At 42.7% G+C, this 18,460-nt stretch overlaps 1 protein-coding gene across 1 annotated transcript in view; it reads right to left on the reverse strand.

Moving 5' to 3' along the window:
• The window catches only part of LOC121862130 (homeobox protein unc-42-like), a 75,861-nt gene extending 62,506 nt beyond the window's left edge, over positions 1-13,355 (reverse strand). The window contains exon 1 of the mRNA XM_042360143.1: positions 12,601-13,355. Coding sequence (XP_042216077.1) covers positions 12,601-12,766 — 166 coding nt within the window. The 5' untranslated portion in view covers positions 12,767-13,355. The remainder of the gene's footprint in view (positions 1-12,600) is intronic.
• Positions 13,356-18,460: the final 5,105 nt, after the last annotated feature.

An 18,460-nucleotide genomic window follows, 5' to 3' on the forward strand; every position in this document is an offset into this window, starting at 1 on the left:
AAAATATGGGAAATAATTTTTTGAACGTAATTTTTAAGATACAAAATTTAGAAAAATAAATATATTAGAAAATACTTTGTAGAGCTCATTTTGATATACATTTAAAACAACAAGAAAGTTTAGTTTAAAATATCTTGGGCACTTATCCCCTACCCACCCCCTCCCCCACACAAAAGTATATACTGTATATATTTCTTTAAACTGAAAAATAACCCCCAAAAAAATCGTTTATATAATTTTTTAGAAGCAAAAACAAAAAAGGACAAGGACAAATTAAAACGTTCTTGCTGAGTTTTTTTTAAGAAATGTTTAAGAACTTTAGAAAAATGTTCCTCTTAGTTAGTGATCTTTTCCTCCTCGTGAATGCTAAGAGTCACTGGGTACACAGGCAGACAGACAGATAGACGGATAGATAGATAGGCATATAGATGGAGACAGGAAGATAGATAGACAGACTGATAGACAGTGTGTGTGTGTGTGTGTGTGTGTGTTTCGGCTGTGGCCGGGGGGGTGGTGATAGATCGAACCAAGGCCCCAAAGTTAAAAATTCAGTGCAGTACCGGACCACCTTCACGCACGGCAAACCAGCGATTCTTCCAGCGGAATAACACTATCCCCTCCCCTCCATCCCCTTGCCCCTTTTCCTCCCTCCCCTCGCCCTTTTCTCCTCCCCCTTTTCCTCCCTCCCCCTCTCCCCCCCCTCGCCCCCACAGCATCTTAACTTCTCAAGCTTCGTGATTCTCGTTTCGTCTTCTTTCGTCACACACACACACACACACACACACACACACAGACGGTGGCGTGAGTTATAAAAAGACTCAAACTTAGTTATTAATTACCTCAAGAGAATCATTAGACCTGGGGGTGGGGGGAAATGTCCGAGTTACCCCTGGGACCTTAATGCTTTACCCCGTTTTCTTTAACATTTTTATTATTTTTTTTTTTACTTATCTTACGTAATATTTTTGTTGTATTTTCTCTTCCTTGTTTTTTTATTATTTGTTATCCTTGTTCTTCTTCTCTTTCCTTGTTCTTGTTCTTCTTCTCTTTCCTTGTTCTTCTTCTCCTTCTTGTTGTTGTTGTGTTTGTCGCTGTTGTTATTGTTGTTGTTCTTCATCATCTTTTTCCTCTTCTTCTTTCTTTATTATCTTCCATCTCTTTTACCCATCACCCAGTACCACCTTTTCCTTCACCCATTACCCATCACCACCTCTTCCTTCACCCATTACCCATCACCCAGTACCACCTCTTCCTTCACCCATCACCCAGTACCACCTCTTCCTTCACCCATTACCCATCACCCAGTACCACCTCTTCCTTCACCCATTACCCATCACCCCTATACATATATACTCTATAGAGGTTGATATTTAGGTCAACTTGGTGTTATAAATATATGATACAGGTCAGGTGGATAGACAGGTGAGATGGGATGTGTCAGGTATGTAGTGCAGGTCACACACACACACACACACACACACACACACACACACACACACAGTTTTATCATTGATCTTATTTTGTTATTGACTTGAGAAAATAAACTTATCCTTGTTATAACTTAACTTTTCTTTATAACTTCAAAATAAGAAAACAAAGTAAATATTCTTAATCAAATTATTAATACTTTTTTATAATGGTTTTATCTTTTGTTTTATTAGAATTTACTGAAACAAAAGGGGTTCGTGTTTCTTCAGAATATATAAGTGAGATAATTATATTATTTTAATATTAGATTGAAGCTGCTTTAGTGAGTCATACAGGGCTGGTGTATATAGAGCTAGATGACGCAACTAAATAGATTAAGGTAACTAGTCACTTGGGCCCCTGTCGTAATAGGCCCCAACTTAATCTAACCTAACACTTTGATTAAGGTAAGTTTGGGAACCCGTCAGGACTAGGGCCCATTAATTAAGAAACCCAAACACAGGTAAACAAATCAGTATAGCCAACACGGGCCGGGCCACCTTACACACACACACACACACACACACACACACACACACACACACACACACACCTACACCTACACCTACACACCTACACACACCTGCTGACGGTGCCTCTAAATTGTATTACCACGGATTGAAACTCTAATTAATTGACGCAATATTACCTAATACAGTTGTTTTAATATGTAATCCAATTATACATTTACCCAATCGAATTATTTATGGGCACTGATAGCCGATGAAACACAGTCAAGTGTAAGTGGTGGGGCTGACCTGCTGTGTTGGTGCATGTGGAGGGGGCGTCCCGTTGATAGGTGGGGGTTGGTAGGTGGGTGGGTGGGTGGGTGGGTTGGTTGGTTGGTTGGTGGTTGCTGGTTGGTTGGTAGGTAGATGGGTTGTTGGTTGTTGGTTAGGGGTAGGTTGGTTGGTAGGTGCAGGTGGTGGGTAGGTGGGGTTGTTGGTGGGTGGGTTGGTTGGTTGGTTGGTTGGTTGGTTGGTTGGTTGGTAGGTGGGTGGGTTGGTTGGTTGGTTGGTTGGTTGGTAGGTTGGTTGGTTGGTAGGTTGCTAGATAGATGGATAGTTACTATAGGTAGGTAGCTAGATAAATATGTAAATTGATAGATAAACAGATAGATGATAGATAGATAGATATTCATTCAGTAAATAACCTTTAAATATTATAATTGGTTCAACATGTACAGTATATATTAATGTGAGTAAATGTATTGTATTATCTGTCTGTCTGTCTGTCTGTCTGTCTGTTTGTGTCAGTTTGTTAATGTCGAGTAGGACTATGTGTGTGTGTGTGTGTGTGTGTGTGTGTGTGTGTGTGTGTGTGTGTGTGTGTGTGTGTATGTGTGTGTGTGTGTGTGTGTGTGTGTGTGTGTGTGTGTGTGTGTGTGTGTGTGTGTGTGTGTGTGTAGATGCTGACCTACTTGTGATGAAAGAAAATATCTAAATCAGATTCCAGGATAAAATCTCCCGTTTTTTCTTCAGTATTAAGAAAAATCCCTATAAAATTATATCTTGGGATTTTGTTATAATTTTGTCGTAAATAGTAGTAAAAAAAATATAAATCTAATAATAGCTTTTTATTTTTTATTTATTTATCTTAAGCAACAAAAAAATGATATCCTGGGTTGTCTTTGTTTTGTTTTATGTATAGGAAGTTAATTAAGACTTAGGAGGTACTGTATATACTTGGGTACTCTGATTTCTGCCTTCAAGTTTGTGCATATATTAAGATGGGGTGTTGACAGGGCGTGGTGCTTGTGTGGTGGAGGGGGTGAGGGGGAAGAAGGGAGGAAACCAGGAAAGGAAGGAGAGAACTAGAAAAGGGAGGGAGGGAGGAAGAGGGGGAGAAAGAGAGAGGGGGAGGCAGATCGCTCACTAGGGTCGTTAGGAGCTTTAGAGGGGCTCAATTAGGGGGATTAATGAATTTTAAAGGGTCATCAGGGATTTAAAGTTGGTACGAGGCTGTTTTTTAACCTGTGTGTGTGTGTGTGTGTGTGTGTGTGTGTGTGTGTGTGTGTGTGTGTGTGTGTGTGTGTGTGTGTAAGGAAGGAGGGAGAGCTTATAGGTAACTTGACAAAGGTACTGTACCCCACTGTAGAGACCCCAGGTACACGGCCACAGGTACACGAGTAGATGGAGGACTTTGAGGTGTTGTCTATAGGTAAACACTTAACGTAATAACCCCCGAGTCAGGCTCATAGCTACTGTAGGTACCGTACCTGTAGGAAGATACCGCAGGTGTCGTGTGGTAGGAAGGGCCGAGTGTAGAAACCCCAGTCCAGGTTAATGGATAAGATTCGACACACCGCCAGGTAGGACCCCCGTTCGAGCCCCGGTGAAATAGTGTAGTTTGTGCTGTGATGGTCCGCCGCCCTGGACCACCGCCGCCGCCGCCGCCGCCGCTCCACCTCCCGTGATCTACCGCTTGTCGCCGCCGCTGCCGCCGTCGCCTACCGCCACCTGCCGCGCACCACTCAATGCCGCCACCGTCTGCCGCGAGCGAGTTAATACGTGGTAATCCGGGATGAGTCCGATTATTGGGCGGCGGGTGGAGGTGGGCGGCGATAATCCGTGATAAGTGGACGGCGGCGACACACTGTCCGAGGCTAATACTGTTGGTGTTTGTGTTGATGACCCCTTCATCTGTCCCCCCTCCCTCCCCACTCCCTCTTCTGGTTCCCTCCCTTTCTCTCACCACACCCCCGCCCTCCACCGCACTCCCGCCCTCCACCCTCCCCTCCACCCCTCCCTCCACACCCCTCCTCCCCCTCCACCACACACACTCCCTCCCTCCCCCACCCCCTCCCCTCCCCCCCCCTCCTCCACCACACTCCCTCCCTCCACCACACCCCCTCCCTCCACCACACCCTCTCCCTACTGTGCCTCCTGTGTGATCTTGATACAAACCCTTGTCCCAGCATGCCAGGCTGTGGGTCCTGTGCTTGCCCCTTTGCAACTGTTGCTGTGTTGCTTGTGTTGTTGCAGAGGTACTTGTGTTGTTGCAGAGGTACTTGTGTTGATGTGGCTGTGTTGCTTTCCTTCCCTTCCTCTTCCTCTCTCTCTCATTTCCGTCCCTCCCTTCTCTCCTCCTTTCCTTCTCCCTTCTTCTCTCCTTTCCTTCTCTCCCTCTTTTCCTTTCCTCCCTCCTTCCTCTCCTCCTCCTCCCCTTATGTATGGATTCTATTGGTTTTATGATGGTGTAGGTGCAGGTTGTTATAGGTTGATGCAGGTTGTGGAAGGTAGGTGCAGGTTGTTGTAGGTAGGTGCAGGTTGTTGTAGGTAGGTGCAGGTTGTTGTAGGTAGGTGCAAGTTGTTGTAGGTAGGTGCAGGTTGTGGGTACAGGTTGTTGTAGGTTGTTGTAGATAGGTGCAGGTTGTAGATAGGTGCAGGACGGGTCACGCTACACACCACCACTGCTGGGAGGAGGTTCATTGATTTGTAGCCAGACGGCGGTGTGTGTGTGTGTGTGTGTGTGTGTGTGTGTTCTTTGTCACATACATGTACGTCAATCTCTACACACACACACACACGACGACAAATATTGAATCCATGTCACTTGAGATTTTATCGTAAGTAGGTAAGTTAAGGTAACAAATAATAACGTAAGGTAAATGCGCTAATATAAACTTAAGGTGGATCTGGGTCAGTTTAGTACAATTTAGTACACATTTCCTTGAGTACTTGTTGTAATGTGACCCTTAATGTACTCAAAATCAACACAATTTAGTACATATATCTGAGCACAGGTTGAAATTTTAGGTTTAAGTTAGGTTACGTTAGATTAGATTACGGCAAGTTAGGTTAGGGTGGTTATTTTATTGACACCTGAAGAATATCCACCCCAGCTTATTTCACCTTAAGATTATAGATGCGGGAAGAACAATAAATTCCCTTATTAGAACAGACAATCCACAAATTTCCCCAACTTTTATAAATGGACCCCCCAAAATTTCCCCAACTCTCATAAATGGACCTACAAAAATTTGAAGACACATGAAAAAATAGTTTGAATTTTTATTAAGCCCGGAATTGGGAAATAGTCATGTAGATTAATTGAATTTTTAAATGAACCTCCGGAATTGGGGAAAAAAGGTTGGTGGGAAAATTCTTAAAATTCTTATATATTTTTTGGGGGTGATGGACCCTGTGTTGTGGCAGCCCAGATAGTAGTGTGGGTTTCTTTATTGTACTGTTGAAATGTAGTAAAAAATAAAGGAGTTTGGGATTTTTTTTTGTTTTTTTTTTAAGTGAACTAATAAATAAATAATTAAACCATTTATTTACTATTACATAACATAACTATGAATAGTACCTTCATTCACTCACTCACTCACTGACGGAGATCATTGTATAACACTATAATAGGCCGCTTTAGCCCACCAGACCCCCTAAACTCACCTCACCTCACCTAACCTAAACTCAGCTAATCTCACCTCATATGACTGGGTAAAGAAATTTGATTGACTCACTTACTCAGTGCCAGAGTAAAAATGCTCACTATGGTGATTTAATTTAGGAGTAAATCTTTATTAGTTTTAAAGGATCATATCAGGGATTCAGATAGAGAGTGTGTGTGTGTGTGTGTGTGTGTGTGTGTGTGTGTGTGTGTGTGTGTGTGTGTGTGTGTGTGTGTGTGTGTGTGTGATGCCAATTTTGATCCCTTGATCTTAAATTAAAAGCAATAACAAAAATATCAGGTATGTTGGATAGGTATGCAGAACAGGTGTGAAGGACATCCATAACACACCTAAATATGTTTAGATTCAGGAGTTTACATGTAATTGACAGATTTTTGTGACTGTGAGCAACTAATACACCCCTGACTGTATATATGACTGTCAGACTGCCCCTCTCTCCTCCTCAAAGTGACTGGAGGTAACTAATACACCCCTGACTGTATATATGACTGTCAGACTGCCCCTCTCTCCTCCTCAAAGTGACTGGAGGTAACTTATACACCCCTGACTGTATATATGACTGTTAGACTGTCCCTCCTCTCCTCAGTGTCATGTGTTCGAGTGGAAAAGTGTGACAAAAATCTATTTCTGTTCGAGGTATGCAAATGTGGCCAGTCAATCTGCATTACTTAGGTACTTAGGAGCGAACTGGTGAATATATTTACTTTATTTCTGGACGAGGAGGGGTGTATAGGGGAGGGGGAGGAGGGGTGTATAGGGGAGGGAGGAGGGGTGTATAGAGAGGAGGGGTGTGGGGGGAGGGAGGGTGTATGGGGGGAGGGTGTGGGGGGGGTGTAATGGGGAGGTGGAGGAGGGTGTATGGGGAGGAGGGGTGTATGGGGAGGGTGTATGGGGAGGGAGAGGGTTGTAATGGGGTGGAGGAGGGGGTGTGGGGAGGAGGAGGGTGTAACCGAGGTGAGGAGGGTGTATGGGGAGGAGGGTGTATGGGGGAGGGAGGAGGGTGTGGGGAGGGTGTAATAGGGGGAGGGAGGAGGGGTGTAATAGGGTAGGGGTGTATAGGGGATGGGGGCGTCGGGGCATAAAGTAAGTAGGGGGAAGGGAGGGAGGGAGGGGTAAGAGAATAGAGTAAGTGGGGAGAAAAGAGGAGTAGGGAGTGGGGAAGGAAAGGGGTAGGTGGATGTTGGGTAATAGTTGGGTAGGTTTAAGGGTGTGTGTGTGTGTGTGTGTGTTCTTAGCATGTACTCAGATACATCACCAAACCTAACTTAACCTAACCTAACCTAACCTAACCTTACATGAAAGAAAGTTAAGTTAAAATAAACAGTTAATATATGTATAACAATATAAATATCATACAATTCGTGTGTTTGTTGTGATAAAGGTGTAACAGATGAGACGATTAATAAATATGGCCGAAACGCATGAAACGGAACAGCATTTTACAGCAGATGAGTAAAATCCAAGGAGTAACGTGTGCAGCAGCAGGTTTTAACAGTCGTACAGCAGAAATAATGCAGCCATTGGGGATGTTACCATGGCCAGCAGTGGTGCAGCAGCTGGGGAGAACAGCAGTAGTGCAGCAGCTGGGGAGAACAGCAGTGGTGCAGCAGCTGGGGAAAACAGCAGTAGTGCAGCAGCTGGGGAGAACAGCAGTAGTGCAGCAGCTGGGGAAAACAGCAGTAGTGCAGCAGCTGGGGAGAACAGCAGTGGTGCAGCAGCTGGGGAGAACAGCAGTGGTGCAGCAGCTGGGGAGAACAGCAGTGGTGCAGCAGCTGGGGAGAACAGCAGTGGTGCAGCAGCTGGGGAGACCAGCAGTGGTGCAGCAGCTGGGGAGAACAGCAGTGGTGCAGCAGCTGGGGAGAACAGCAGTGGTGCAGCAGCTGGGGAGAACAGCAGCAGTGCAGCAGCTGGGAAGAACAGCAGCAGTGCAGCACCAATAAAACCCTCGATATATTTTCTTCATTTTGTTATATGACTAAAAGATTTTTTATATATTTTTTTATAAATCTGAATTTTATGATGGAGGGTGTTAGCTGAGAGAGAGAGAGAGAGAGAGAGAGAGAGAGAGAGAGAGGAGAATTATGAATAAATAATGTAAAAGAGAGAAAGAGAGAGAGAATGTCCGAAAGAAAAAGAGAAAGTGAGAGAAGAGAACAAAAGAGAGAGTATAACAAACATTAAAAAAGATAAAAGAAAGAGATAAAGAGAAATAATGAATAAAACAGAACACTTTCTTCCCATCTCTGAGTACAGTAACTAAGTGTCCAGCGTGGTGATTGGTCAGTCATCATCATCCAAGAGGTTAGGTTAGGTTAAGTTAGGTTAGATTAGGTTAAGTATATGGTAATTTAGGTTTGCTTAAGTTAGATTATGTTTCGTCAGGTTAGGTTAGGTTTGATTAAGTTAGGTTAGGTTTTTTTGATTAGGTCAGGTTTGGTTAGAGTTAAGTTGGGTTAATTAGGTTAAGCTAGTAGAGGTTAGGTTAGTTATATTAGGCTAAGATAGTTAAGGAGGTTAGATTAAATGTTAGGTTAAGTTAATGTGAGGTTAGGTTAGGTAAAGTAGTTATGTTTGATTAGGTTGTTATATTAAGTAAAGACAGATTAAGCTTGTTTAGTTTAAATCATGTTAGGTTAAGTTAGGTCAGGTATCTTTCACGTCACTAAATGTTCAGACACTGTAACATGTCTTGTATTTTATTATTATTGACCCTTATACTGCTGTAGGTGTTTGTATCCACCCGTCTGTCCGTCATCAGCCATATAACAGACATAGACTTATAATTTACCTTCAGACAAAGAAAAGGTCAAGTCTTCCTCTATATGTCCGTCACTTTGTTTTACGAGTCCAATATGGCCGACTGGGAAGCATATGGACAAGCCGGGATACTCGACTTTGCCCGAGTTTGTTGTTGGCTAAAATTTTAAGTGCAGGTACAAAAAGTAGTCTTGCCAAAGTTAATTGTTAAAATCTATGGTCGTACACAGCTGTATCACTTCTAGTTTGGGTAGTTCGTCTCTCTCAAGTACGTCAAAATATTCCTCGACTCACTGAAGCTGTCGACTGGAAAACGTTGGTGTTATAATTAAGATATTTCATTCCCAAGAAGAAATCAAATATTGCCATACCATTAGTCATAAAATCATTTACGTATTGTAAACAAGTTATTAGATCACAATGTATACTTCAGGAAGCTGTACTTTACATCGGGGAATAAAAACATAAATTCTGAAACAGCTGAAGTGGTTGAGGCGCGGGGTGGAGGGCGGGCGGGTCATCTGTCACCGCTGCCACCATTGTTAAAACCCACTCCAACAGATTGGGCTTTGATGGACCCCTCCAGCCCCTACATAACGCCGCTCTTCCTCGCCACCTCTACATAATATTCCACCGAGACACAATTTCTACAGTAGATGGAGGGATGGGTAAGTATTATGTTCCCTCAGGAGAGTGTAAGATGTTAGGCGAGCGAGAGAGGGAGGGAGGCGTCCATCTTGGCGGTGGTGAGCGCGTGTAAATTCCGGTAGGCACGCCATTGTGTACACTGTGTCCAACAAGGCTCTTCCCGCCCAATAAGTGACCGCGTCCGGATGTATTAAATATAAAACTCTCATTAATACCTCTATCACATCCTCTAATACCGCCATTATTAACTTTCATTGAAGCGTATAATTCAATTTTCAGGATATTTAAAGATGTTTTAGAAAAGATGGGAGCCCCAGAAGACGACATTTTGGGGAAACATTTCTTAAATCATATTCCTGGGCACGTTGGGTATGCAGGGGTTGGGAGGCGGGTATGGGTAGAGTAGTCACGGGATATTAGACGCTGGGCACACACTCAATAGAGCAGAAAATTGCGGAAAAAATTGCATTAGCTTTGGTGGGACTTGTCATAGTGTTTTTGTCACTTGGGGCGCGAAGCCGTTAATAACTGCGTCCGAAAGATTCATAACTTGATTTAATCTATTACAAAGACACTCACAAATACCATAACAGATACATAAAACACAAAACACAAATACAAAATACAAAAATAAATACAATACACAAAATACAATAGAATAATTACGAAAATCCGTCTTTAATCTCACTGACGGAAGATTTACTCCCCTCGTGATTGTGGTTCTGACGCCAGCCACGATATAGGCCATTGATAAGTTAACAATAATGTTTTCCTGTAGCGCCGTCCCCCGATAACGACACGATTGGGTAATTTGTGTTCTGTTGTGCTAATAAAGTAATTGGAGACCCCGTGGACACTGTGGCGGACGCGTGTCAACTTGTGTTTAGCTTAGGAGCTGTGGGGTAATGTTGTTGTTTTTATTTAGTGATTGTGGTGAAGATTATTAGTAGTAGTGGTTAGTAGTAGTAGTAGTAGAAGTAGTAGTATTGTTGTTGGTATTATTATTAGTTGTAGTGGTATTATTATTATTAGTAGTAGTATTTTCATTAACGTATTTGATTTTAACTCTTGCACACTCACACAGTTATTATCATACCCAATACAGTTATCAAATTTTTATTGTGATTATTTAACAAGTTGATAATAATCGTCCCGAAAGCTGCTGTGAGGCGCGTCTCTGTGTACAGCTCCAGAAGGTGAGGGCCACAAGCTGCTGCCCCGCCCTCTGTTTTTATGGGGTATCTTAAAGTATTCTTGGTCTGCCCAGTGTGTGTCTCGCTTCTCATCAAGTACTTGCCTAAACTGAGTGCTATTATTATTGATTATTAATTTTATTATTAGTAGTAGTATTTTATTGTTTTTATTATTATTTTTCATTTTATTATATCTGATACTGTTTATTACTGTTATAATTGTTATTATTTTTCATTACTTTAATTTTTGCTTTAATTTGATGATAAAAATAATAAGGCTAAGAGCAATGACAAATTATATTATTATTATTTATTATTACTATTATTATTATTATTATATTTAAAATATAATAATATAATAACAAAAATACTAAAGGTTGAAAATTTTACTACCATCGTGATAGAAGCGAGCAATTCAGGTCATATGTAGTTATGTCCTGAAATTGTCAGCAAGTGTTCGGGACTTGTGTTAGGGACTTCATATTCCTCCCAACTGAAGCACCGAGACCTATATAATAACAGTTATAATAAGATAATTTACTGATTGTCTCGATTAGTGGTTCACTTTAGAGACTAGTGGTATGATAAGTCTGTTTTACCCTCGCTAGGATCACTGATTGTTTACGTGGCAAGACAGTGATTGTTCCCGTGGGAGGACAATGATGGTTCCCGTGGGAAGACTGATTGTTTCCGTGGCAAGACAGTGATTGTTTCCGTGGGAGGACTGATTGTTTCCGTGGGAAGACATTGATTGTTTCCGTGGGAGGACTGATTGTTTCCGTGGCAAGACAGTGATTGTTTCCGTGGCAAGACAGTGATTGTTTCCGTGGGAGGACTGATTGTTTCCGTGGGAAGACATTGATTGTTTCCGTGGCAAGGCAGTGATTGTTTCCGTGGGAAGACAGTGATTGTTTCCGTGGCAAGGCAGTGATTGTTTCCGTGGCAAGACAGTGATTGTTTCCGTGGGAAGACAGTGATTGTTCCCGTGGGAAGACAGTGATTGTTTCCGTGGCAAGGCAGTGATTGTTTCTGTGGCAAGACAGTGATTGTTTCTGTGGCAAGACAGTGATTGTTTCCGTGGCAAGACAGTGATTGTTTCCGTGGCAAGGCAGTGATTGTTTCTGTGGCAAGACAGTGATTGTTTCCGTGGCAAGAATATCCATTTTTTTAATGAATTGGGCTCAAGACTCTACTGTACTCAAGCTGTGTCAGACTCTACTGTACTCAAGCTGTCAGTCTCTCGTCTCGGTCCCTGGGTGTGGTGGATGAGCTTGGGCGGCCCAGCTGAGGTTCCCCGCCTGTACAGCACGCCGCTATACTGAGGGATTGGTGGATGTCCTCCTTGATGCTTTGTGTCAAGGAGGAGTTTATCTCAGTGTTTCAGGGTTCAGAGGGGGAGGGGGTGGAGGGGGGTAGAATATTAATATGATGCGTTGGAGGAAAAGTTTAGCGAATATTTAGACAATTCTTGTTATTTCTCGGTTATTATACTTATTTATTGTGGCTATGGATCCCACACACACACACACACACACACACACACACACCAATTATCAATCCTAGAACCGTAATTACTTTAAGATTGTTATATAAATTATGAGATGAACTTGGTATAGCGTCATCTAGTTGAATTTAGGTCAAAACAACCGACATACAGTAGGTAAGTTTAACGCCCCAGTTTTTTAGTTCAGCTGCCAAGACTACAGTTGGTCACTCATCGGTGGTTGTGGTCGTGGCCAGGCAGACAGTAACCATCCCAGCTGGTGTGTCCTTCAGGTGGTGCCGTGCCCCTCACTGCTACACTTAGGGTTTTAAGGTTTACTCTTTAGTGCTGATGTTTGTGGGTGTCTGTGTAACAATACAGTTGCTTCACTTTAGAAAATATGATAGGTTATGCCTGGCTTGATTCTTACCATTTAGGTCCAATTTATTGATCTGAATAATGAAACTTTCACTGAATGTAAATTTCTCGCATGGAGGCTGTAATGGTCACTTGTGTACGAGATGTTTCAGAAGGTCTAGTTGGTGAGCCAGCCACGTCTGTAGTGTTAGTGAAACATAACACTGGTGGATATGACTGGCTCCTTCACTATGGGGAACAACTAATTTTGGTCTCACCTGTGTAATGGCAGGTAAATTTCTCACCTGTCTGTTCGGGTAGGGAACGCGGGGGCGTGGTGGGTCCGTGGGAGGGCGTGGCGGCGGCTGTCGGGCCGTGGTCGAGGCTGTACAGTGTGGAGAAGTCCTCCACTTTGCGTTTTTCTCCGCGGTCTCCCACGTCCATGAGGCCGCCCACCTCCTCCTTGACCTCGTGACGCTGGAGGTGGACGCCGCCCCCGCCGAGCCCCACACCCACGTCCACGGGCGCCCGCCCCAGGCCCAGCGGCCACGTGGTGCCCGCCGGTAGTGAAATCTTGCCGATGTTGTGTTCCCAGGGGCGCAAGGAGCCAGCGGCGCCGGCGGCAACAGGACCCGGGAAGGGGAGGTGATAGTTGTGGGTGCCGTCCAGACCTGTGGGCGACGCGGGCGTAGCTCAGCGGCCAGGGGCACGTGCCTCCTCCAGCACGGACACAACCACCGCACAACCACAGTTCACACGGCCAACTCACCGAGTCAACCACGCCATTGACACTGCCACCAATTAGGTCCGGTAAAAGTACACCGCGCTATCAACTCTGCCGTTCTGGACGATTACCAGTCACTCTGAATGATTTAAATCTGGATGAATGAACAGGAGACGGATCAGGAGGGGAATAATGCCCGCCCGCAACTGGAGGCCTCGTGGCAGAAAACAAAGTTTGTTACGGTAAATCAACTTAGCTTCGACTCTTTAGCCTGTGTCTGACAAGCTATAACCAAACGAAAACTGACTAATAGAGTTATTCTCGCAGATACTGTTTTATAAGAAGACGAGACCAGATTCTCCAGGCACACCTCCCAATCATATTGATCTATCAGGGGACCATAGGCGATACAGTTTGCGCGCGCATCCCTTCTCGCAGCCAATGGGCGGCCTGTGTCACGGTGGCCGACCAATCCCAGCGGGGCTTCTCGGGCTGGTAAGTCGGTGGGGCAGGAACTGCGTCGTGATTGGCTACTGTTGGTTGATCAGGCGCGCCACAACGATGAAACAGGTGCAGGGAGAATACATTAGCTTTTGCATTGTAACACACTTTCCAATAATTTGTTGTTCTTAGGATATTGTCACAGTGGTCGCCTGCCATAGAGGCCATTTTTCCGTGGTGGGTGAGTGCGACATTGCAGGTTATGATCGTGAGGCGACGATATGTCAGGAAACAGATAATACCCAATAGTTGCGGGCGGCCTACCCTGCCTCTGTCTCCCGCCCGCCGCCCATATGTCCCGCCACCGCGCCGCCACCCGCTATGTAGCGCACGCCCTCAACGCTGACGTGCCACCCGCTACACCCCCACGTCGCGCATCAACCCCGCCTCTGACGTGTACACCCTGCCAACACTACACCTCCACCATGACGTGTACACCCTGCCAACACTACACCTCCTCCACCATGACGTGTACACCCTGCCAACACTACACCTCCTCCACCATGACGTGTACACCCTGCCAACACTACACCTCCTCCACCATGACGTGTACACCCTGCCAACACTACACCTCCGCCATGACGTGTACACCCTGCCAACACTACACCTCCTCCACCATGACGTGTACACCCTGCCAACATTACACCTCCGCCATGACGTGTACACCCTGCCAACACTACACTTCAACACTCTCTCTCTCCTAAGTCTTCCACCACTGCACTACACAACTGCCACACCTGAGAATATGGCAGTACACACCTGTCATATGTTCACCAGTACAACACACACCTACCAAACCTGACATAAGGTAGATATATAATTACCACACCTGAAGACACATCTGACTAAATATTGTAGGCAACACATCTGGCTTTATTGTATTACATAACACACCTGAAAGCATTGGAGATTTTGCCAACACACTTACCAAACTTACGATAACTGCAGACAGGAGCACACAAACCTGACATCATTATCACACAACCCTACCATACCTGATAGAACAACCCTACACACCTGACATTACACACCCTATAACATTACACACACACACACACACACACACACACACACACACACACACACACACACACACTTGCAATACACAAATATTGCACATGTACAATACACAACAAAAGAACAGTACATGTGCAATAATACAGCAGAAATACAGTATACAGTACAATACAGCAATAAACCAGATGTACAGTTCCACACCAAAATGAACACTACATTTACAAACTATTACTCTACCAATACTGTACATGTACAGTATTTGTGTACATTACAATAGACCAACAGTACAATATTATAGTACAAAAAAGTACACGTTCTTTTTTCCTCTCTCTCTTTCTCTCTACTTTCTTTCTATCTCTCTGTCTGTCACTGTCTATTTCATTGTATCTTTCTCTCTATCTATTTTTCTGTATCTCTATCTATCTATCTATCTATCTATCTATCTATTTATATTCTTTCTTTTTTATCTTTTTGTAATTCTCTCTCTCTCTCTCTCTCTCTCTCTCTCTCTCTCTCTCTCTCTCTCTCTCTCTCTCTCTCTCTCTCCTCCTCCCTCCCTCCCTCCTCCTCCCCTCCCCTCCCCTCCCCTCCCCCCTCCCCCTCCCCTCCCCTCCCCCCCTCCCTCTCTCTCTCATTATAACATCAGTGGCTGGAGGTAATGTCACAGCCTATCACGGTCAATATGGGATATCAATGGGGATGTTTTATGCTAGTGTTGACACCACTCATAGAATTATAATTGTCACCCATACTAGGGAAAAAATGATGATTGTTATTATTATTGATTTGTTATTATTATTATTATTATTATTATTATTATTATTATTATTATTATTATTATTATAATTATTTTTATTATTATTATTATTATTATTGTTGTTGTCATATTATTATTGTTATTTATTATTATTATTATTATTATGTTATTATTATTATTATTGTTATTGGTATTATTATTATTATTATTAGTTGTAGTAATATTGGTGTTGTTTTCCTTTTCCACACACACACACACACACACACACACACACACACACACACACACACACACACACACACACACACACACACACTACCAGAGTCTAATGTCAATTGTTACCACGTTTTTTCTTCCCTGTTTTTCATCCCCAGGGACCTCTCCTCTAGCCTCTCTGGGATCATTAGATAGATAGATAGATAGATGGATAGATAGATAGATAGATAGATGGTTAGATAGATGGTTAGATAGATAGATAGATGGATGATTCAGCAGGTAAATAGACAATACAGGTATACAATGTGTACATAGATCGTATAGGTCTTGTGTACTGGTAATATTATTGTAAACTGAACTGTACTGTACTGTAGACACGGAATGAACAGCAATTCAGAAAAGTTCAACGATACAGTATTTAACTTAGTACACCAAAGTTCAAAGTTCAACGACACAGTATTTAACTTAGTACATCAAAGTTCAAAGTTCAACGATACAGTATTACAGGAAAGGTATAAACTGATCTGTCACCCACACATGGAGCATTGATAACAGTTAAAAGGCTCAGTTTTCGAGGGAGGTTATTTTCAGAGGGTGGGTTAGGTTAGGTTAGGTTTTTTTAGGTTAAATTGGGTTAGGTTAGGTTTATTTTAGGTTAAATTAGGTTAGGTTAGGTTTATTTTAGGTTAAATTAGGTTAAGTTAGGTTTATTTTGCTAGATTAAGTTTATTTTATGTTTAATAATGTTAGATTGGTTTAGATTATGATAGTTTAGGTTTGATTGTGTTAGATAAGGTTAAGTTAGGTTCGCATTAGGATTGTTAATATTAAGATGAAATAACATACCTTGCTGGGGGGGGGGGCTAATCTTCAGGTTATTCCTATCTTATGTTACTTCCTACACACCTTCACTGTCATAATCCAGGTGTGAGAACCATTACCTTAATTACAGGTGAACAATAACAAAGACTTAACCCCAATCCCTACAGTTATCTTCCATACTTTATTTACTTTATTTACTTACACCACTTATAATTCAGTTCATCACTCTTACCTACTTTATTCACTTACTTACACCACTTATAATTCAGTTCATCACTAATGGATTTTATTTATTTATTTAATTTTTTAATTTTTTTTTGCAGTGAATGGAAAATAAAAATTGTAATGAAATAAAGTGAAAATTGGCGGCCATTAACTTGTGACAATATATTGATCAGTGTTATTGGTAGTTTAAAGATTATCCCTTTAATGTTGTTTTTACCTCTGGTTATTTCAATCGCCAAATTTACATACTGTTAATAGTTTTTTTTTTTTTGGAGGGGGGGTCCGTAGTGTAGTGTGTGTTGTAGTGTAGTGTAGTGTGTATAGTGTAGTGTAGTGTAGTGTTCGTAGTGTAGTGTAGTGTGTATAGTGTAGTGTTCGTAGTGTAGTGTGTATAGTGTAGTGTTCGTAGTGTAGTGTGTGTGTGTAGTGTAGTGTTCGTAGTGTAGTGTGTATGTGTGTAATGTAGTGTTCGTAGTGTAGTGTGTGTGTGTGTAGTGTAGTGTTCGTAGTGTAGTGTGTGTGTGTCTGTCTGTCTATGGTGTAATTCTAATGGTGTTTTCTTTACCGTCTACAGATCCCTCGAGTTCCCCAGAGACCAGCTGAAGGTACGTCTTTATTTATTTATTTATTTATTTATTTATTTGTCTATTTATCATATTTTTACGGAGTCTACCAACACGTTAAGTCTAGCGGATGGTTTGGTTAATGTGTCTATCTGTCTGTCTGTCTGCCCAGTAGCACTCCCGCACCAGAAGACATAAAAATTAACAGCAACAAGACACACGTTCCGTAAGCCATCACAAAACAGCCATAAACAACAGCCATATAAACAACAGCAGCAACGCACTTAAGCCATAAGACAGGTCGGCCTATCTCCCCGGCTTAACCTCTTCCATCCTAAATCAGACTCAGCATTAGGGTTCATTTCGGGACAAGTTTAATGTGATGAATAAAATATGACTGAGGGAGAGGAAAGGAAGGGAGAGAAGGAGGGAGGGAGGGATAGGTGGGAAGGAGAGAAGGGAGGGATGATGAGGAGGAGGAGAGAAAGGAGGGAGAGGGAGAAAAGGGTAAAGAGGGGGAGGGAGAAGAAGAAGGAAGGATAGGGAAGAGACAGTGGATGAAAGAGAGGGTGAGGGGACTGGGAGGAATTAGGGAAAGTAAGTAGAGGAAAGAAGGGAGGGAGGGAGACTCGACAGCAACAAGTGTTAGGGGGGGGGGGTCGTACTCCAGTCCTCGTCTCCTCCCCTTGAGTCGCAGTGGTAAGTCAGATGGTCCTTGACCTAGCGTAACCTACACATAGATAGATAGATAAGTGGATGATGAGTAGATAGATAGATAGCCACAGATAGATAGATAGATTGATAGATAGCCACAGATAGATAGATAGATAGATAGAGTGATAGATAGCCACAGATAGATAGATAGATAGATAGAGTGATAGATAGCCACAGATAGATAGATAGATAGACAGATAAGTGACTGATGGACAGACAGACAGACAAAAACAATATATGTGAGACCCCAACTTAAAAACGTTACTTAATGGACATAAAATTATATATACAAAACTAAATAATTATAATGCAAAGGTTAAAAAAAAAATATAAATATATATCAGGATGGTAATAAATCTTGTTGGCAGGAATATGTAAAAATGGTATAAATGAATTTGGTTTCATAAATATGGTAACTGCATTGCAAAAGTGTGTCTGATATTGTAAGGTTAGTGCCCAGATGGTTAGGTTAGTGCCCAGATGGTTAGGTTAGTGCCCAGATGGTTAGGTTAGTGCCCAGATGGTTAGGTTAGTGCCCAGATGGTTAGGTTAGTGCCCAGATGGTAAGGTTAGTGCCCAGATGGTAAGGTTAGTGCCCA

The sequence above is a fragment of the Homarus americanus genome, unplaced genomic scaffold (genome assembly GCF_018991925.1).
Source record: "Homarus americanus isolate GMGI-L3 unplaced genomic scaffold, GMGI_Hamer_2.0 scaffold25013, whole genome shotgun sequence".
NCBI lineage: Eukaryota > Metazoa > Arthropoda > Malacostraca > Decapoda > Nephropidae > Homarus > Homarus americanus.